This window comes from Colletes gigas, unplaced genomic scaffold (assembly GCF_013123115.1).
Source record: "Colletes gigas isolate AHSC1104 unplaced genomic scaffold, ASM1312311v1 Colletes_gigas_Sc00043, whole genome shotgun sequence".
NCBI lineage: Eukaryota > Metazoa > Arthropoda > Insecta > Hymenoptera > Colletidae > Colletes > Colletes gigas.
This window is the reverse complement of record NW_025106672.1, coordinates 1,596,874-1,619,784: the sequence shown is the minus strand read 5'-3', so window position 1 is coordinate 1,619,784 and position 22,911 is coordinate 1,596,874. Positions and strand designations below refer to the sequence as shown.

The following is a 22,911-nucleotide window of genomic DNA, read 5'->3' as shown; positions in this document are numbered from 1 at the left end:
ACCACGGAATGTATAGAGACAAATCCCCTAGAGCACCACGGCCTCTATCTCGACGGTTGGCATCGGCGCCATCTGCGGGAGTAACTAGGGAGTTACTTTATGCTCCCTACAGTATCAAAAAAGTGTTCTTACAAAAGTTGTTTTATTTAAAGAGGCAAATTATTACATGACATACAGGGTGTCTCACACGATTTTGACATATTGATTTTCTCGCTATTGTTACTCGTAACAAAGAATGTTTCAGCGGAGGCTTGAATGGTATCGAATGGAGCATATTCTGATGTTATTAGTTTTTTCGTGAGTGGACGCGTAAAGGTCATATGAAGGTCAGCTTTGTTTTTTTAAATGGAATGAGGTATTTTTTAATACATCAATCGATTCAGCTGGGCAATCGTTATAAAAAAGTACTAACTATGTAACGTCGAAAAATTAGTAGTTCAGGTGATATTTCAATTTAAATAATTCTAAAACACCATTACTGTTGTACTAAGACGTTAGCGTTTATTTACAGGAATGGTTCAACGTAACGACCATTTACATCACGGCATTTATTAAATCGATCAAGTAATGACTGGTTTACGTTGTTTAATGTATCGGCTAGTCTAACGTTGGTAAACAGAGCTAACGTCTTAGTGCGTTAGTAATGATGCCTTAAGAATTTAAATAATTCAAGTCAAGATGTCAAAATCGGGTGAGACACCCTGTAGTATAGGCACATGGGAACATCTAGCTTGTTCCATGAGATCACGCGAAGAAGAGAGGGTTCAACCTCATACGAAAACCCTAGATATGTTTAGGCGTGCTCGCCGAGAGGTGGCGCTGTGTGGCGGTTAACGTCACAGGTGAAGGAAGCGCCATCTATTTAAGTCCCTAGTTTTAGTTTAGATTTAGTCAATCTTGAGAGCTGCAATCATCTACGCCAGTGTTTAAACACATGTTTACTGTGGGCGTAATAAAAACTTGAAAAGTCAATAAATATAATTGAAAAATTTATTTCGTATTCCCAAAGGATAGTTAAGTAAATTTCAAAAATAAATTATAGCGTTAGATGTAACATTTAATTAAAAAAAATTAATGAAAATGGTTAAATTTTGCAACGTACACATGATACTGCTCCCTTAAAAAAATTAGCTTGACCTTGAAATTTCCCCCACCACTCCACCTATACAAAAATCATTTATACCACCTAATTTGCCCCTTTAAATAAAACAACTTTTGTAAGAACACTTTTTTGATACCTTCAATACCTCGTGAGATATTCCACCATTCGTACTTAAACGTAACACCCTGTAGAAAGTGCAGTGGAAATGGTAGTAGAAGCAACATGTAAAAAATACCACAAACGAGGTATACGAGTAGACATTTTGCCTTATGGACTTTCGTGGCCCAATCTGACTGCCATACCGACCTGAAAATTCGGAGGTGATTGCAGCGACCTCTTCTCATGGATGGCGGTCAATTGAGAAACTATTCATTGAATTAGCATTTATGGGCAACAACTGTAGTGTGTGAACGGATTAAAAAACGCAATTTTCCAGCGACCACAACATCTACAATAGTGAATATATTTCAATGAAACTTTTTTCTGAAGCAGAGCTCATCGGTACCAACAAAAAAGTATTAGACAATTTTTCTATACAGCGTCAAACAAAATTACTAAAAATCAAAAACGAATTTTTAAGGAAAATCGACGGAGGGTAGGTGTCCAAATTTTTCGACGAAATTGAAAAGTATCAAATCATTCTAGAAAAATTATTTTTGAAGGCTAGAGTCAATTATAATCATTTTTGGTCGATAGACATACCCTCAAAATCCTAACCATTTTCGAGAAAAAAATTCAAGAATGTATGAAATTTTTCGACAATATTAAAAAATTTCAAATCGTTCTGGAAAAATTATCTTCGGTTGCAGGGGTCAATTACAAACATTTTTGGTCATTAGACATACCCTCGAAATCCTATCCACTTTCGAGAAAAAAATTCAAGAATGTATGAAATTTTTCGACAAAATTAAAAAATTTCAAAACGGTACTGGAAAAATTATCTTCGGTTGCAGGGGTCAATTACAAACATTTTTGGTCATTAGACATACCTTCGAAATTCTACCCATTTTCAAGAAAAAAATTCAAGAAGGTATGAAATTTTTCGACAAAATTAAAAAATTTCAAATCGTTCTAGAAAAATTATCTTCGATTGCAGGGGTCAATTACAATATTTTTTGGTCATTAGACATACCCTCAAAATCCTAACCATTTTCGAGAAAAAAATTCCTTACCGAAAATATAATTTCGGACCAGAAATGGCACCCGAAAATTTATAGCGTATCTTTAAAACATCATAACTCCCGAACGGATTGGACGATTTTAATGTTTCAAACGGCGAATAACGTGTATTTTGGCGAAGAATATGTAGAAATTCTAACAATATTGAAAAAGTTGTTCCTTGACCCCGTAAAGTTACAAAAACCCCATAAAAATGGACCAATTTTTAAACAGTCATAACTCCTGCAATAGTGAATATATTTCAATGAAACTTTTTTCTGAAGTAGAACTCATCGGTACCAACAAAAAAGTATTAGACAATTTTTCTATACGGCGTCAAACAAAATTACTAAAAATCAAAAACGAATTTTTAAGGAAAATTGACAGGAAAATTGCCTTTTTTCGACGAAAATGAAAAGTTTTAAATTATTCTGGAAAAATTATTTCCGATTGCAGGGATCAATTACAATCATCTTTGGTCATTAGACATACCCTCGAAATCTTACTCATGTTCGAAAAAAAAATTCAAGAAGGTATGAAATTTTTCGACAAAATTAAAAAATTTAAAATCGTTCTGGAAAAATTATCTTCGGCTGTGGAGATCGATTACAATCATTTTTGGTCAATAGACCTACCTTCGAAATCCTATCCATTTTCAAGAAAAAAATTCAAGAAGGTATGAAATTTTTCGACAAAATTAAAAAATTTCTGATCGTTCTGGAAAAATTATCTTCGTTTGCAGGGGTCAATTACAAACATTTTTGGTCATTAGACATACCTTCGAAATTCTACCCATTTTCAAGAAAAAAATTCAAGAAGGTATGAAATTTTTCGACAAAATTAAAAAATTTCTAATCGTTCTGGAAAAATTATCTTCGTTTGCAGGGGTCAATTACAAACATTTTTGGTCATTAGACATACCTTCGAAATTCTACCCATTTTCGAGAAAAAAATTCAAGAAGATATGAAATTTTTCGACAATATTAAAAAATTTCAAATCGTTCTGGAAAAATTATCTTCAGCTGCGGGGATCGATTACAATCATTTTTGGTCAATAGACATACCTTCGAAATTCTACCCATTTTCAAGAAAAAAATTCAAGAAGGTATGAAATTTTTCGACAAAATTAAAAAATTTCTAATCGTTCTGGAAAAATTATCTTCGTTTGCAGGGGTCAATTACAAACATTTTTGGTCATTAGACATACCTTCGAAATTCTACCCATTTTCGAGAAAAAAATTCAAGAAGATATGAAATTTTTCGACAATATTAAAAAATTTCAAATCGTTCTGGAAAAATTATCTTCAGCTGCGGGGATCGATTACAATCATTTTTGGTCAATAGACATACCTTCGAAATTCTACCCATTTTCGAGAAAAAAATTCAAGAATGTATGAAATTTTTCGACAAAATTAAAAAATTTCAAATCGTTCTGAAAAAAATATTTTCGATTATAGGGATCAATTACAATAATTTTTGGTCATTAGACATACCCTCGAAATCTTACTCATGTTCGAAAAAAAAATTCAAGAAGGTATGAAATTTTTCGACAAAATTAAAAAATTCCAAATCGTTCTGGAAAAATTATCTTCGTTTGCAGGGGTCAATTACAAACATTTTTGGTCATTAGACATACCTTCGAAATCCTATCCATTTTCAAGAAAAAAATTCAAGAAGGTATGAAATTTTTCGACAAAATTAAAAAATTTCAAATCGTTCTGGAAAAATTATCTTCGTTTGCAGGGGTCAATTACAAACATTTTTGGTCATTAGACATACCTTCGAAATTCTACCCATTTTCAAGAAAAAAATTCAAGAAGGTATGAAATTTTTCGACAAAATTAAAAAATTTAAAATCGTTCTGGAAATATTATCTTCAGCTGTGGAGATCGATTACAATCATTTTTGGTCAATAGACCTACCTTCGAAATCCTATCCATTTTCAAGAAAAAAATTCAAGAAGATATGAAATTTTTCGACAATATTAAAAAATTTCAAATCGTTCTGGAAAAATTATCTTCAGCTGCGGGGATCGATTACAATCATTTTTGGTCAATAGACCTACCTTCGAAATCCTATCCATTTTCAAGAAAAAAATTCAAGAAGGTATGAAATTTTTCGACAAAATTAAAAAATTTCTAATCGTTCTGGAAAAATTATCTTCGTTTGCAGGGGTCAATTACAAACATTTTTGGTCATTAGACCTACCTTCGAAATCCTACCCATTTTCGAGAAAAAAATTCCTTACCGGAAATATGTGTGGCCAGGAATGTTTGTGTAATTTCATTTTCTGTCTCACTTCCGCTTGTGTTTATTTCGAAATCTGTTGGTAACGTTGCGAGTGACACGAAAATGGTAATAAGGCTCTAGAGCCCCAGAAAAATGGTCCGAAAGAATACATTGGATGAAAGCTCTACTCGTATACCTCGTCTGTTACAATACTTTTCACACTTATGGTAAACTTACACTGGGAATCCAAGGAGACGAGTCTTACGCACTCTTCCGGTTTCAAATTCGATGCTAACAGTTCGAGTTCCGGCACATCGACCTCCGCAGCAATAATCTTTGCGAAACAGGTACAATGATTAATCGCTTTAAATAGTTAAAACGTCGAATCGGAAAGTGTACCTGGGAGAAGGAAGCGACACAGGAAAGGAAAAATAGAAACGCTGCATTTTTCCAAATGTTTCCAAATTTCATCAGGGGCTCCAATACGTTTGACGCGCTATTTCATCGCATTCTCCACAGATTCTTTCAAAGAAATACGTTTCTCTGACCATCTACGGCTAAATGCAATGTGAAATTTTAATAACCTTCATTTTTCAACACGATAATACTTAAAAAGCTGACGCGTTTTAACCCCCATGTTTCGTACAAGTTTAAGTGTTAAAATAAATAAACGAATGATAACCTCGAATAAAAAGTCTCGTTTAACGGCGCAACGTACGTGTTCGGCGATACTGTTTGTTTGAATTAACGTCAGAAAGAGAATACAACGTACTAGAATACACACTTGATCATCTCTAACTTCATAGTTGATCGGTTGTATTATTTCGAAAACTTGCGACCCGAGCATACGTTCAGACGTTAATGAATCTTTCGGAAATTTCATTCCTCGATGCAACAGATTTGTAAATATGGTAGCTGTAATCGATAGTCAGTTGCAGTTACACTTTTGACAGCGAAATGCGACTGGTCGGTTACAATGACACCGTTTGCACGGATTTACGTTTTGATGGTCGTTTTCGCAGGGAACAGGGTGAGCCGGGCAACATCTATTTCCCGTTTTAGTGTGAAAATAATCGAATGATTTCTCCTCTCGCGCGAAACGGACGTTTTCATTTCAAGGAAGAGCCTCTCGTTCGATGTATCGACCTCGAAGAGACCGAGCTCGTTCATCTGTCGCAGAAATTGAATCCTCTGGAATGTCTGCGACTCGTGAAAGCCGCGTACGACTTGACACCGTTGAAACTGGAACACAAAGTGAACGAACACGGAGATTCAAGTGATTTCCCGACTACGAACGAGTGTCTCGTTAACCTCGAACAGTGGAACAGTGATTTTCCAAGTACAGAAAATTACATTCAATTAACCCTTTGCGGTCGTATGTCTGCTCTCAGCCACCACATCAAGGAACCGTACTAATCTTATACTTTATCCGACCATGTGTCAGTTTACGCTTTAGCTGAACGAACCTGAATGTCCAAAGAATCCATTCACGAACCATTGCGGTGCTCCTATCATTTGTAGATAGCGGAACCTAGTACAAACGAAAGCTGTCACCCCTCGCACCATGCAAGACGTGGTGGCGAGTCAGTCGCCTCTTGTGCGTAAAGAAATCGACAAGGTTCGAAGATACTTACATAGAAAATGGCAAAAAGAAAGTTGCCGAAAGAAGTGTACTGTGAAACTGAAAGTAGCGACGAAGAGTTTTATTTTGACTCCTTGAGTACTGACGTATAGAAAGTGATTACGTTTGTAGTGACTCTGGTAGTGACGTAGTTTCAGTGAAGCAACAAGTGGGACAATTAATTATATCCAGCGACAGTGAAGCAGAAGAAAATGATGAAAATGAGAACTTGGAGAGACGTTACGCACAGAGATCAGCTACAATCGAGAACCAATATTTCAACGAGATCTTTTTCAGACACCGTCAACATTAGCAAACCAAATGTTATTGAACATTACAATATGAATATGGGAGGTGTCGATAAAACTGACCAATTAGCAAGTTCATATCGTTTTATGAGAAAATCTTGCAAATGGCGGAGGAAAATGTTTTTCTGGGGATTAGAGGTTTGTGCGATCAATAGCTACATCTTATATAAGGTGTCAGCTAAAAGAGAGAACAGGACACCTATGTCACATTTTACGTTTGTCCGAAAATTGTTGGAACAACTTGTAGGTGATTTTCGTGAGCAACTTCTAAACCAGGAAGACCATCGACCTCAGATAAAGAGGAAACGCTTAATGAAAAAATGCATATATTGCAGCATTGGGAAGACGTAAAAAGCAAAGATTGTATGTTGAAACAAAAAGATTAAGGGCGGAAGACGCCAAAATAATTATTATTGCGATACATGTAGTCGAAAACCAGGACTGCATGTTGGAGACTGTTTCGAAAGCTACCACACGATGGAGAACTATAAAATATAATTTTTACATAAAAAATTAAAACACATTGTTGTGTAAAAATATGTGTAAAGTTCACAAAAGAATTAATACATCTTGTTTATCTTTTATAATCTTACATGTGACATTGTTCTTTCAACGGAAATTAATTCCGACCAGTACGACACCCACGTACAAAATTAATACGACCGCAAAGGGTTAATAGGCTGTAGATTATTTAACACTAGATTTACGGACACACAATGCGCGTAGTTTTATTGCAATCCCCTGTGCTAACAGTTACATTAAAATGCAGCTTCTCTTTTAAGTGGGGTTAGGTTTGAGTTACGTAACCTAACCTAACCCTAAACCTAACCAAACCAAGGCCCGTTGGTTTATAGGTTGAAGCAATGTGACGCACAGATTTACGAAAAGGAAATAAACGAGGTTTGTTAATAAAGATTAATACAAAATTACATGCTTGCACACGAACACGTGATGAGACAAGTGAAAAAAAAGATCATGGAAACTGCTGGAAGTGAAGAAGCGGGGCACAACTGGGGCCCAATGATCGACATTCGTGGGAATTTTGGTCATGCGCACTGGAACGCATGATCACTGCCGTATACGCTTAACTAGAATTTAGGGTACCGTTGGATCCCAGTAAGGAACAAAATTTAAGTAAAATACTTAACACTTTACCGACCGGTAGCGGTTGATTAATCGGCTATCGGTCGGTAAGCGTTGGTCGGTAAAAAAGTTTATTAATACGCTATCGGTCGGTAAGTGTTGGCCGGTGAAAAAGTCGATTAATAGGCTATCGGTCGGTAATGTGTTAAGGCGAGCATTTGAAGTAGAAAGTTCAATTTTGTACAAAACATGGGGCAATCATTTGTCAATAAATAATGCTAAAATTAACATATCGAAGATCCCCTACGTGTTTCTCTAGCTACTATTTTTGAATAAATATTTTTTATTACACGCTTAACGACATGATTAATAACATTGAATATTATTATCCTCTTACTTTTCCATTCATTCAGAAAAAAAATCTCAAGAGAACGCTCTATTTCAGGTTTTTTCAGTGGTCTTATCCCTTGAGCTAATATTAAACTAAATTAGGTGTCAGCTAATAAAATGTTGGAATTCTCCCAACAGGCCCCTTACATGCACCTCTTTTTGCGCTAATGATACATCTATGGTAGCGGACGACAGGTAGCTGTGACGTCATTTACGCATGCGCAGAAAGGGAAAATTCCAGTGCGCATGAGCAAAATTCTCACGAATGTCCATCACTGGGCATCAGCCCAACCATGAAAAATGGTAGAAGTATGGGGGGGGCACAGCCACAAACAAAAGAAAGATAAGGCGCATTTGCATATTCAAAACCTAACTTAGGTTTCATATTTACGAGTTCTGTAAGGTTAGGTTAGAATCTGAATGCGTCAAATTCACATGTTCCGTAAAACTAGTGTTAATCAAAACTTAAATAGCTCCTAAATGGATATAATCGTAGGGAGCAGAGAATCTGATGGACGATCGGCGATGGAGATGACGCTGAGATGGTTAGGGCGACCTGACCTGGCGAAGTATGTGAGAGAAAACGACAGATCGAATAACTTTGAGTTCACAGAACACAAAGTGTCCAGAAGACACTTGTCAGGAAATGATAAGCATTCTTCGAAAAAAGAAAAGAGAAAGAGGAAAAGGGGACACGTCGCCGCGTAAGAATTATCAAGAGACACGTAAATAATTTCATTAAGAAAGGGAGTTTACGAATACGGTGTTAGAAACATGCTTTTAATCCGAGATGTAGTAACGCATTGTACATTTTAAAACAAACGTTTCAGCCAGAAAGTTCACGAATTGAAAAAGAAAGAAAATAAATCTAAAGCGAGCAAGGATTACCTCGAACAACATAGATCGATTTGTTGCTCGATCTTGTTCGTTCTATTCTTCGTTATCCTCTGTCTCGTGACAGCCTATTTCCTTCGTAGGAAAAGTGATTCGAAGGCCCGTGGTACAAGATTCAAGTAATTATCGTAACAACCCTAACGGTACAAGCAACCTTTCTACAAAGAGCTTGCGATCATTGTCAATTGACTACTTGCGATTTGCATGTTCCGTGATCAGGTATAATTGGTCCACGAATAAACAGGACAAAGACACTATTACCGATCATTTCGAATGGAACGACGAATATGTATGCTCATGTTCAGACGTCGAGGGTGGATGCACTGGAAAATGTTCAGCGTGCAGTCCAAGTAACCATATCCCTTTGGATAAATACGCGAATTCGGTTTGCGTGCAGAAGACGAAAGACAAGAAACGCAACAAGAGACAACGATTCAGTTTCCTCCAAAGGAGCTTCCACCAGGACAAGAAGAGGGAAAAGGAGCAGAGAAATCGGGACAAAAAGTGCGTAAACAGGGAGAATAAAAACTAGCAAGATCGCTTGCTTTGTACGTCTTCGATAGTACATTATTTTTCCTCGAATCAAGGATAACTTTGGAGAAAAGTGTTAAGAAACGCGAAAGATATCAAAGCCAGGGAGATTATCAACAGTGCGTATGCTGCAAATGTAATTTAATTTCTAAAGGTACAGTACATACATATAAAGTAATTTCATTTTTATTCAGAATATTTCAACTCCGGAGCTCGTTTCATTTATTTAGATAAGATCAGCCGTGAGAGAAAAGAGAGCGAAAAGAGGGAGCTCTGCAGGTCAAAAGCGAAGAAAAGGAAAGAAAAGAAAGATAAGGGATCGCGGAGAGCAGAGAAATATGAAAATGTATGTTTCACAGATACTTGCAAATGAACTGTTGCTCGAGTTGTTAATTGGAAATGTGCATTAATTAAGTGGAAGCCGGAAGCATACAAGTTGAGCATCCATTTTTACGGTACGACGATAATGTCCAATACAAAATAAGAAATGCTTTTGCGCTTATAAAACAAGTTTAACATAATCGTAATTAATTGTACAAGCATCGATAACTTTTTATAAATAAAAAAAATTATTTTCAAAATACAAATTAAAGATTCATAAATATCAAACTACACATACCGAGTAAGAAACTATAGTGTTACATTGGGTGCGATTTGTATCGATAAATACGTTTACAGGATGTTCTATCACAACATAAAAAGCGTTGTGTATGTATTTACATACTGCTAAAAGGAATTGGAAAATTTTCCGCCTGGGAAATAAATTCGATATTAAATTTTGGAAAATGAACCCTATGTTAAGTGACTGAGTTTGCCACAGATGGCTCTTGCGTCACAAAACAGCGCACGCGACACCTTCGTTCTACGGGCCCACTCCTAATCGATCAGTTGTAATGATAACATGTATTAATAAATATTATTACGATAATACGTTATGCAGATATATCATATGAAAGTAATCCGACAACATTAATAACAAGAATACTGTATGTATATTTTGTTAGCACATTTGGATAAACTAAAAAATATCGATTAGTATTGGTAATTTATTACATTTGATGGCCAAATTAATTTCATGTTCTATTTTGTGCCAAATTCCTTCTCCTCTCTCTTTTACCATTTTCGATAAGAAAAAACTAAAAGACAACTTTGAAATACATTTAAATAATTGTTAGTAAAAAAAGTGCACGATTTGGCACCAACACTGCACGACCAGCCACTACGCTGTTTTCGTTAAGCTGTTAGTTCAGGATCATCGAACTGACCTTCTTCGAAATTCGTCGACGAGCCTAGAGTTCCATTTCGCAACATTTTATTAACTCGCGTTATAATCCGTTTATTGTGAGATTCTCCAGGACAAAAGACACGCTGGGATGGCTTGTAAAACGTGAATGGCGAATAAACACGCCTCCTCGGTTCTTTAATTTCTGAAAACAAGCCATATCGTTTCGTACATTCATTTTTACTTTTTCTTACTTTCACTGTTTTCTATTACATCGCAATAATATATAGCGTAATATTTAAACTACACGCTTACGTTCGTAAATAAAATTTCATCAACAGCAGCTTTTTTTATTCAAATAATTAAAAAAAATATTAGGTACGAAACTTTCATTCTGATAGCTCTTAACACATTACCGACCGATAGCCTATTAATCGACTTTTTTACCGGCCAACACTTACCGACCGATAGCGTATTAATCAACTTTTTTACCGACCGATAGCCGATTAATCAACCGCTACCGGTCGGTAAAGTGTTAATTGACCGATGAGAGTTGATCAGAATCGAAGTTTACGATCAAGGTATAATAAAATTAATAGTTTACTCGATAACAAAAAATTAGGTAGCGAAATTTTAATAAAAACTGAAGAATTTTAGTTTAATTTAAAAAATTTTTCTGTCACAATCAAAAGATTTAATTTGTCAAATTAAAATTTTTAATTATTATTAAATTTAATTTTAGATTAATTATTATCTATTTTAATTTTTATATAACAATTTATATATTAAATAAATTTTATTAAATAATAATTAAATTTTATATACAGGGTGTACGGCCACCCCAGGGAAAAATTTTAATGGGGGATTCTAGGAGCCAAAATAAGACGAAAACCAAGAATACCAATTTGTTGATTGAGGCTTCGTTAAAAAGTTATTAACGTTTAAAGTTAAAGTGTACAGCGCGCACGGTTCCCGTCTCACAGGCGGAACTTTAAACGTTAATAACTTTTTAACGAAGCCTCCATCAACAAATTGGTATTCTTGATTTTCGTCTTATTTTGGCCTCTAGAATCCCCAATTAAAATTTTTCCCGGATTTAGCGGAACACCCTGTGTGAAACTAGATGAAAATTTTATTTAGAAATAAAATGATATTAGAGGATAATTTGGTGCGGTTAAACTAGATCGAAAAATTGATAATTTTAATTTTAAATAAATTCAAAATAATAAATAAATAAATAAATAATTATATTTTTGGTGAAATAAAAATTCGGTATATCATAGATAAATCTTACCATGAGGATCAAATTCATCGGCTGAATCTTCCGAGCTGTCCCAATGTTCATTTGTCGTATCGTCCGCATTTTCTGGACTAAAACGAAAACAACATTTGAATAGAAATCTTTTCTAACGAATTTTCCACAAAATAGTGAAAAATTAACGTTTCTAACGGTTGTGATATTAGGCTGAATCTCGATTATGGCGGGACGTAATTCCTCTAAAAAGGTTCGTGTAGTGAAATCTTACTAAGAAAATAAATTCGCTTTTTCCAGCGAGCTGTTCGTGGTAGATCTCGACAAGGATGGAGAATTCGCTTCGCCCTCGGAGGAATGAAAAGCTTTTGCCGATTGTACTTTCATTCCATCGACGAATTTACAGTCTTCGTCCCAATGTTCCCTCAAAACGTCTCTCATATTTTCATAACGTACATCCCTATTGAGCTATTGATTTTACCCATTAATACAGAACATGTACATTCTAACATCTCGATTTCGCTAAAACTTGGCTCGCATTCGACTTTGAAAGTGTGTGTGTCAGTGTCGCCAGATCTGGCATAAGTGAGTGAATAAACGTCGACATTAGTAACGACGAACTTCCTTAGCGTCTAATAGAGTGGTGGGGATAGCAAGGATATTGTAGCCGTTGAAAACTAAGAAATACAGCTCTTAAGAAATTATGGAGACCTCTGACTTTATTCTTATAATCTGTTAAACAACTTTTTCGTATCCGTCTCCTAGCAATAAAATAAAACATTAATATTAACTTTTCTATCATAACAAACTCTAGCTTTGAACCTTCCGTCGGTAACGTAGAGCGCAATCCTCACCACAGAAAACGCACCTGTCGCCACAATATACTACCGCACGCGCCACCTGTACGTGAGCTCAGTACTTCGCACAACTTCGGGAAATCGATAAAGAACGCTAGTGTGAGGCTTTCCTTTTTGCTCTTGTAACAGCTGAGATACAATCTCGCGATAATTGGCATACGATTACAAGTCTCGACTGCCCCAGCATTTTTACTTTCCAGGATTTTAATGTTTCAAACGGCAAACAACGTGTATTTTAGTGGAGAATATGTAGAAATTCTAACAATATTGAAAAAGTTGTTCCTTGACACCGTAAAGTGAGAAAAAACCCCTAAAATCGATCCAGTTTTCAAACGGCCATAACTCCTGCAATAGTAAATGGATTCGATTGAAATTTTTTTCTAAAGTAGAGCTCATGGGTGCCTACAAAAGAGTATTAAACAACTTTTCCGTACAGTGCCAACCAAATTTATCAAAAATGAAACACGAATTTTTAAGAAAAATAGACCGGGGTTGGGTGCTTAAATTTTTCGACGAAAAAAAAAATTTCAAATTAGTCTGGAAAAATTATTTTTGATTACAGGGGTCAATTATAATCATTTTTGGTGATTACACATACCTTCGAAATCCTACTCATTTTCGAGATAAAAATTCAGAAAGAAGGCCAAATTTTTCGGCGCAATTGAAAAATTCCAAATCGTTCCAAAAAAATTATTTTTGGTTGCAGGGGTCAATTATAACTATTTTTTGTGAATAGACATACATCCGAAATCCTATGCATTTTCGAGAAAAAAATTCAGAAAGAAGGCCAAATTTTTCGGCGCAATTAAAAAATTCCAAATCGTTCCAAAAAAATTATTTTTAGTTGCAGGAATCAATTACAATCATTTTTTGTGAATGGACATACTCCCGAAATCTTACGCACTTTCGAGAAAAAAATTCAGAACGGTGCGTAAATTTTTCGACGGAAAAAAAAATTTCAAATTGTTCTGGAAAAATTATTTTTGGTTGCAGGAATCAATTGCAATCATTTTTGGTCGATAGAGATACCCTCGAAATCTTATCCACTTTCGAGAAAAAAATTCAAAAATGTATGAAATTTTTCGACAAAATTAAAAAATTTCAAATCGTTCTGGAAAAATTATTTTCGATTGCAGGGGTCAATTACAATGATTTTTGGTGAATAGACATACACTGTAATCCTACATATTCTCGAGAAAAAAATTCCTGACCAAAAATCTAATGTGAGGCTAGAAATGCACCCCCAAAACATGCAAATATTTAAAATGCCATAACTTTTGAACGGATTGGGGTATTTCAATGTTCCAAACGGCAAACAACGCGTATTTTGCTGAAGAATATGAAGAAATTCTAAAAATATTCGAAGAGTTGTTCCTTAACTCCGTAATGTGACAAAAACCCCATAAAAATACTCCAATTTTCAAACGGCCATAACTCCTACAATAACGAATGAATAATGAATTTCTTAAAAATTCGTGTTTCATTTTTGATAAATTTGGTTGGCACTGTACGGAAAAGTTGTTTAATACTCTTTTGTAGGCACCCATGAGCTCTACTTTAGAAAAAAATTTCAATCGAATCCATTTACTATTGCAGGAGTTATGGCCGTTTGAAAACTGGATCGATTTTAGGGGTTTTTTCTCACTTTACGGTGTCAAGGAACAACTTTTTCAATATTGTTAGAATTTCTACATATTCTCCACTAAAATACACGTTGTTTGCCGTTTGAAACATTAAAATCCTGGAAAGTAAAAATGCTGGGGCAGTCGAGACTTGTAATCGTATGCCAATTATCGCGAGATTGTATCTCAGCTGTTACAAGAGCAAAAAGGAAAGCCTCACACTAGCGTTCTTTATCGATTTCCCGAAGTTGTGCGAAGTACTGAGCTCACGTACAGGTGGCGCGTGCGGTAGTATACGCCTGCTATCCCCACCACTCCGTTAGACGCTAAGTAAGTTAATCGTCACTATCGTCGATTTCGATGCACTCAATTATGCCATATCTGTCCACACTGGTGTGTGTGTGTGTTCATTGCCTACGTCCTTACCAATAAATCATCCGTCGAAAAATAATTTTGCTCAAGATCCATTCCTATCAAGTTTGGCAGCCTGGTCACCGCTTCCGGCACCGTTTCAAACTCATTGTCGTAGAGATCGATATATTGCAAGTTTGTCAATGCTCCGACAGTATCGGGCATTACGTTCAAACTATTATGGCACGCCTTCAACTCTTTCAACGACGACAGTTCCCCGATGTTCTTGGGAAGAACCACTAAACTGTTCCAATCTATGATCAAACTGCTCAAGTTCTTTAAACAACAGATTTCATCCGGCAACCAATTAACGTTATTACAACTTACATTAATTACCGACAAATTAACAAAACTTTTGATAATTTTTGGTATCGACGGAATTTCTGTTCCGCTCGCGTCGAGCACTTTCAGATTGGACGGTTTTTTCAACGTCTCGATCGGCATATACCAGAAGATATTTTTGTGAATATTTCTTCTGTTTCCAATTAACAGTTCTTCGAGACACGGCGTTCCGGCAATTATTTTATCCACGGTCGTCTCCAACAGCTTGCATTGCTTCATAGACAACTTTTTAACGCGCGACACGAACGACTCTTCCGGCAGATCGTACTTTCGAAATATCGTTTCGTTCAACGACACTGTCTCAAGATGAACCAATTTGGGACTTAGCACCCACGTTGGGAATAACGGGCAAATGTTGTTCCTTTCGGCGTAAAATGCGATTAAATCTGTGCTTTTCGGAGGAACATCTATCTTCGAATTACAGTTCTGCGAGAAATCAAAGATCTGCAAACTGGGCATTCCATTCGTAACGCAGTCTGGAATATTTTTAAATCCATTCTTCGCAAGGCGAAGACTTCTTAAACGAATTAAGCCTGCGTAAGAACTTGGTAAATCGTTCAGTTGATTAGAACTCAGATCCAAACTCTCCAAGTTCGACAAGGTTTCTAAATTGTTTTTACAACATGTTATGCGGTTTTGGTGAGCTTTTAGTGTTTTTAAACTAGTTAATTGCCCGACGACATTCGGAATGCAGAGAAATTTGTTATAATCAAGATTTAGGTACGTTAATTTTTTTAATAGATTTAAAGAATCTGGCAAATCGTATAGACGATTGTTAGATAAATTAAGACAAGTTAAATTTGCGATAGATTCTGTGAGATTGGCAGGTAAATAATGCAGTTGATTGTCCGATAGAGATAGGTTTTGTATCGTTTCTTTCTGCGCTAATTGAAAGTCTTCTTTGCTAATATAGCGTGTTAATACTATATTTGAATCAGGATTGTATGTTATGCAGCACGAAGCATCCATTCTCAACCATAATGTCTCATTGCAGGGCAAATTTTCCGGGTTGTATTCTTGAAACATATCTGACGGAATAGGTAAAACAGAACCATATATAATTGGTATTATATATGACTACGACGATAGACTGCTATATTTTAGTCTTTCGAGAACGTTAGTTTTATAACTGATGGTAATACATACTAGTTTGTCAGAAAGTATTTAAATATATGCATCTCTTATACAAAACAGTGATTAATACATTTAAAAATATAACACGCATGGGTACGGTGAGATAAAACAGTAATTTATTCAGGTATTATTCCTCGTATAATTCTAATTTAAAAATTAAACTTCTGTAAACGAAGATATTCCGATTATAATTCAAATGGATTGAAAAAAATTGATTTTACCTTGGCTGGACTTGATCTCATACATAACCTACACGCGAAGAATGCTTGAATGACAAACAATGCATGGATACAAAACTTGAAATTGTTGATTACTGCACAAAATTTCACGATTATTTATAAATGATCACTTTTAACAAAAATCTGATGTAACAATTTAAAGAGATTCTTAATTAGAGAGTTAAACATTTATCTAGGAAACAACATAATTATTACACACATAACACAGCCTACTTCGTTAGCACCTATGCTGATCCAGTGATGGACATCGTGGGAATTTTGGTCATGCGCACTGGAGCGCATCATCACTGCCGTATACACTTAACTCGAATTTAAGGTACCGCTGGATCCCAGTAAGGAACAAAATATAAGGAAGTTACAGGGAAAGAGACAAAAACAAAAAATTTCCTCTTAATCTACGCGAGTTTAGCTAGAGAAATACGTGGGGGATCTTCGATAAGTTAATTTTTGTGTGATTGGCGGGCATTTGAAGTAGAAAGTTCAATTTTGTACAAAATATGGGAATTCCCAACATGCACCTCTTTTTACGCTAAAGACACATCTATGGTAGTGGCACAGCCGACTCTAGTATGTACTTACTAGCCGTGCTGAAGGTAAAATGGCAACACCGCGGGAGTCCGGCTTCGATATACCTAGCCCAACCTACCGTAACAGCCTCCCACTACCCACCGGCCTCTGGGCTACATAGGCTCCATCTACCGGCATTCCGGTCTCCCGCCTATCTTTCAAATGTTTCAAATATTAATGTACCGAAGTCCATTAAATGTGAGCAACGGAGCAATAATCCAGGTGTTTCATTTATTTATATTAACTCTACAGATCCTGATTTTGGTGTGTAGCACACTTATTTAATATAATCTATAGCATTTTTGGACATTTTGTTTTATATACATTTTTTTTTATAAATTTCACATATTCATTAATAATGCCACGGCGTTGCTGTGTTCCCAATTGCAAGGGAAATTATGATAGTACCTTAAAAGATAATAATTACAATTCTATATTTTTATTCCCCAAAGATGAGGAATTGCGGGAGAAATGGAGGGTTGCTATTCCTCGTAAGAATTGGACACCATCAAAATATTCTGCCGTCTGTAGTTTGCATTTTGCAGAAACTGATATTGAAAGGTACCACGGTATTCTATCGCCCAATGGTGTACTGGAGAATGTTTTGTTGAGATGTCCAAGGCTTATAAGGAATGTCGTAACCTCCATTTTACAACCGAAAAATTAGAAAAACGACTTGGAAATTATAGACTTTTATCTGGTTGTAATTATCATGTGTCATATAACGAAATAATTCATGCAGAAAAAAAAATTAGATTAAAACGTATATTTACAAAATCGGCAAATTCGTTTTCTCTTACTGAAATCAAAAATAAATTTCGAATTTGTGATGACAATAATAACGATCTTCATGATCTTCCCACTGATGTGACTTGTTTCTCAGGAATCTTCGATACCGAATACTTGTCCGATTGTGTTGTAGATGATTCCATTAAAATTTATATTTCTGGTTATGGGTCCCATTCTGTTGCTAAAAAATTAAATTGCAATATATGTCGTTTATTAGTTGTGGAGGATAAAGGTAAAACTGTAGGCGATGTATATTTTGATCACTTACAAAGAGGGGGCCTTTCTGTCCCCACTGAAGAAGCGATAGCCTCATTTATTCATATGTATGCAATAATGGAAGCCATAATAAACGATGGCAATTTAGAATCTCAATTTTTGCAATCTGGAAATCATAAACATATTTTATGTAAATTAACATATATTAGCATTCAATCAGACATACATTATTTAGCATTTTCAGGTACATGCGTTTGTGGTCGAGCTTACCAAAGTATTTGGTTTAAATTATTATCAATTTTTTCAAATATTTTATTAAACGATTATGTGAAAACTGTAAATAATAGTCAGTCGGAAACATGTACAGACATCACTTCTAAAAATCGTAAATTAAAAACTTTTAATAGGAACTAGATTTTCAATGATTTTTTTTAATTTCATCTTTCTTAAAACATTAATTTTTATATATATTTAACTTACTCCTTTCAATATGTTTTAATACATTAATAGAATTTTATTTACTTGCTTAGTATATTTTTATTATGAATACTATTTCGCAAGATTCAAAGTTTTATTAGTTGTATTTCAAGAGAATTTCAAAGTATATTTTGATATGTTTTGTTATTGATATTATTCAAAATTATTTATTATTATTTCAAAATGTAATACTTTATTTCTTTAAGAACACAAAAGTTATGTTTTTGTTATGTTCTATTTAAAAATATTAATTTTATTTTAGAAAATGGGATGATATGGCTATTGGCGAACCACCCATTATAATAAAAAAAAAAGGTAACGCGCCATGGTAAATACCCCTAGGGTGGTGAGGAAATTTTTCACAATTATCATACTGTCCTCTAACACGATTTTATAATTAACTCCATAATTGTTCCTTTCAATAGCTAATTATGCTAACCTCTTTTCCACGGGCACTTAACCTGTTTGGCCTCGTACCAATAATTTTGTCTATTTCAGGTCTCTATTAACTTATACATACCTTTATCAATTTTTAAATCCTTCAGTTTGGTTCAAAGATGGTTTTAACTTGTTTCACACTTCTATTTTCTTGAAATCTCTGTAAATATTTCAAATATAATGCATCACAACACCAAACTATTCCGACAGTCCACAAAATATATACCACATTTATAAATATTAATATACTTCTGTATTACTTCTACTTACTATAGTTATGATATTCATATATTCCTTATACATAATTAATAAAAAATACCGTATATTAGTATAATTTTATATCGCAAAATAACGTTGATTATAATTCTGAACACAAAACTCCACTATTGAAAATAGGACTTCCGATTCGCACATGAGCGGTGTTGCCACGTTCCATAGCACGGCTAGTATGTACTAGAGTCGGCTGTGGTCAGTGTGGCCAGATCGGGCATAATTGAGTGCATCGAAATCGACAACAGTGACGACGAACTTCCTTAGCGTCTAACGGAATGGTGGGGATAGCAGGCATACACTACCGCACGAGCCACGTGTACGTGAGCTTGGCGCTTGCGCACAACTTCGGGAAATCGATAAAGAACGCTAGTGTGAGCCTTTCCTTCTTGCTCTTGTAAAAGACAAAACAACTGAAATACGACCTCGCGATAAGTGGCATACGATTCCAAGTCTCAACTGCCCCAGCATTTTTACTTTCCGACCTATATGTAAGGTATAAGGAAATTTATAAAGTATCATAATGAAAAAAAATTTTGAAGTTTTTTTTTAGCGGAAATACACGTTTTAGGACCCCCTGATCATATTGTGACTATTGAAAAAAAGACATTTTTTTTGTTCCTCAACGACTAACAATAAGTGAATTTCAATAACGAAAAAAATATTTCGAAATTTTTTTTTAGCGGAAATACACGTTTTAGGACCCCCTCATCATATTGTGACTACTACAAAAAAACATATTTTTTTTTGTTCCTATGCTATTGACATGATTGCGTCTAAACGGCTGAATGAATTTCAATGAAACTTAACATTTAAGTTTTATGTTCTCGTTTTAAGGTCTCATTATATTTTAAGCGTGATCAGCTCCCATATAATGATGATTATACGTCTGTAGTTTTATAATTATTTCGATACATACACATCATTTGTAACAAATTTTTAAAGCGATTTATATAAATCTTAAGAAGGATTAAGATCAAATATATTTTTCTCCTATCTTTCCTAGACAGGAAAAATTAAACGAAATCTTATGCCTTGCATACCTACCTAAACCACATAAAAAACGTATTCCACAAATATTTTAGAATAATGTTGTTCAAAGCAGTCTTACTCGTAAAGGGTTAATTAAGGGTTAATTAAAATGAAAAACCACTCTTAGCCAGTACCGTGCACGCTACAGAAATAGATTACTACTGACTTTTCCCACTATGTTTTTTAATAACCGTATCAAATTGTTACACACAATCAAATGTTATATATTTGACTTAACCTTTACATAACAAAATAATTGTAACGATAGGTAAAAGAATAACGTGCACGCTACCGTTCAATGGAAACCACGGGAAGGTGGTGGTCACTTCCATCAGGAGGGAAATGTAAAAAATTGTTATTTCTTTGTAACATTATCACATGCCGTATATTAAAATGTTTTTATTAATGTAATGAAATTACAATATAATGAAAAACTAACTCGTGAATGCATTAATTTTTATTAATATACACACGAGCCATAAAAATGGAAAAATGATATAATTGTTTACATTTCCAAAGGATGGGATGTCGGGATAGGACGTTTGCGATTAAGCTGGCACGTTATGTCGTGCATTGTTGCTCTTACGGTACCGTGACGTAAGTGTAACAAGGCGCGACATTCTACGTCATAGCCACACTATCTACAGCAAGCAATTTCACTAACTAAAAATATACGGCAAAATATAAGCAAATAAATGAAGAAAAAAAATGATAGTTAGAGCAAGCAGAATAGTATTTACAGCAAGCGAAATACGTAAAAAAAGTAACAACACGAGACAAATTGAACGACTATTTACATATTAGCGATGTCCAAAAAAAAATATTTTGGACATCACTAACAAGACTGCGGTTGCAGTGTAAGCGCTTTCGCGTGACGTTATGGTACATGCATCACACCTTGTTGCGCCTACGTCGCATGAAAACGTTTATACTGTCATTGCAGCCTAATAGTACGAATTTACTATAGAGCTTTTCTCTGGAGAGAAAAATCTCTCTAGAGAAAAGCTCTGTAGTAAATCGGTACCTTAATTTTCCTCATATGACGTAGCGGGAAAATTCTCAAAGTTATTGTCATATGTTGCGTTTAATCTTAAATTACACTTTTGCTTCTTAGCAAATCTATGATATAAATTTTTGGAATACAATAGAGCTAGATGATCGTCATCTACCTCCATGGGTTGAGAGTTTTCCCTCTGCGCCTTTAACGAAGATTTCACAACGCAAATAGAGTTGACGCTGGCCGAAGAAAGTTTATTCCGTTTCTTTGTTTTTATGTCAGGTAACATGGAAAACAATCTTTCTGCATCGGCATTGGAATTTGGAAGTGATCTAATTGTATTTACTAATTTCATCAATTCAGGAAATTTAATTTTATAGTCCAAATTTCGCGTTAATAAAATTGTTTTCCAGAAACCATCGAATTTCATCTCGATAAGCGTCTGTCTACCTTTCGTTGTAAATTCCAAAGGCAATACTGACCATTCTGTTTGCAATCCTTCTTCGTCGAAACCGCCGAATTTCTTAGCGATTAAAAGAACATTTCTGAAGGAAATGTCTCTATTTGTATCATTTAATATAAAAGTTGGTTCAAAAACATACAACATCCTAAGAAATTCGTCATCGATTGCCAATCGATGACGAATTTCGTTTGCAGCTGTAATATAAAACATTAAACAATTTTTCCTTACGGTTTCTACGATGTCGGACTTGCCTTCTGCATTCAGTTGATGCAGAAAATTAAGACACTCTGTTCCTAAATTTATACTATTAAATGGAAGTTGATTTTCGACTACAGAAAAATTCATCATTCTTACTAAATCCATGTGTTTCAAAAGCTGCGGTTTCAGAAAATTGCGTAATATATCGCATAAAAGTTCTGCCGCAGTCTTTTGAAGCAAATGAATTCTTGTCTCTTGTGTTTGAAAGAAAATGCTAAATTTATAAAAAAACTCAAGAGCGTAATTTAGAAAATAAAGATATGCTTTGGCCTCTGGATTTTGCATCGAGATTAACAGACGTTCCCCGGACTCTGATTTCTCGCTTATTGTCAATTCTTGCAAAAAAAGCAATACAGAGTCCCAATTCTCTAAAAGTGTAACTACGGATGTATAATGCGATAACCATCGCGTAGAACACAATTTCAAAATTTTTCTGTCGGTTGTTTGAAAACATTGCTGAAATTCGCGGAATATAGCCGAACGTTTGGGACTACTGTATATGAAAGTTGCTACTTTTCGTAACAACTCCTCGCATATGTCTGGAATGGTATTGCACGCTTCGCGCACTACCATTGCAGACAGATGACACGGACAGCGGACAGTCAAAAATTTGTCCCTGCATTTTGTTGCAAGCTTTGTCATAAAGGACGAGTGTCGCCCTGTCATGACAGCAGCGTTGTCACATGACAACGCGACAATATTTTCGAACGGAATTTCTCTTTCTATCATGGCAATTTCAAATGTTTTAAATAAATTATCTGCGTCACAATTTCTGGCATCAAGATGTAATAATTCTACCAATTCCGTTCGAACATCCAAAGTCTCGGGTGCAACATAACGAACAAGAAACGTCATCCATTTCTCGTTGGTCGAGTCGGATGTTTCGTCAATATAAATAGAAAATTTAGTGTTTTGTAAAACACTAGAAATACGTTTTGTTTCTAAAGGATACAAAACGTTTGATATAATATTTGAACACTTTGTTCGACCGAACGACATATGTTTCAAG

The 22,911-nt window shown here is 35.0% G+C and overlaps 1 protein-coding gene and 1 long non-coding RNA gene across 5 annotated transcripts; both read right to left on the bottom strand.

Annotated features, from left to right (window-relative positions):
- Nucleotides 1-4,532: 4,532 nt before the first annotated feature.
- Nucleotides 4,533-17,084, bottom strand: LOC122403063 (leucine-rich repeat protein SHOC-2-like). Of its 2 annotated transcripts, none has more exons than XM_043406351.1 (6): nt 16,378-17,084; nt 14,696-16,050; nt 12,065-12,258; nt 11,833-11,909; nt 10,582-10,743; nt 4,533-5,731 (listed from the first exon to the last, which is right to left on the bottom strand). In XM_043406351.1, exons 1-6 carry the CDS (start codon nt 16,400-16,402, stop codon nt 5,604-5,606), a joined length of 1,941 nt encoding a protein of 646 aa, XP_043262286.1. In that variant the 5' UTR covers nt 16,403-17,084; the 3' UTR covers nt 4,533-5,603. The 2 variants fall into 2 exon arrangements, with proteins under 2 accessions (XP_043262286.1, XP_043262288.1); XM_043406353.1 differs by lacking the exon at nt 4,533-5,731 and adding an exon at nt 10,415-10,452 and having other exon boundaries at nt 16,378-17,083.
- Nucleotides 17,085-17,322: 238 nt separating this feature from the next.
- On the bottom strand, nt 17,323-19,199 carry LOC122403064. Of its 3 annotated transcripts, none has more exons than XR_006259583.1 (4): nt 18,965-19,100; nt 18,020-18,133; nt 17,763-17,932; nt 17,323-17,370 (listed from the first exon to the last, which is right to left on the bottom strand). It is a non-coding gene; the product is annotated as an uncharacterized LOC122403064 (long non-coding RNA). The 3 variants fall into 3 exon arrangements; XR_006259582.1 differs by adding an exon at nt 19,153-19,199 and having other exon boundaries at nt 17,328-17,932; nt 18,965-19,042; XR_006259581.1 differs by having other exon boundaries at nt 17,328-17,932.
- Nucleotides 19,200-22,911: the final 3,712 nt, after the last annotated feature.

What these genes read in the sequence shown, in the direction of transcription:
- LOC122403063 (XM_043406351.1), bottom strand. Translation starts at nt 16,402, where the DNA reads ATGTATGAGATCAAGTCCAGCCAAG. An exon ending in CGATGAATTTGATCCTCATG is followed by an intron (nt 10,744 to 11,832) that starts GTAAGATTTATC and finishes GCTTGTTTTCAG; the next exon opens with AAATTAAAGAACCGAGGAGG. An exon ending in GTCGACGAATTTCGAAGAAG is followed by an intron (nt 5,732 to 10,581) that starts GTCAGTTCGATG and finishes TTTGTGTTCCAG; the next exon opens with TTTCAACGGTGTCAAGTCGT.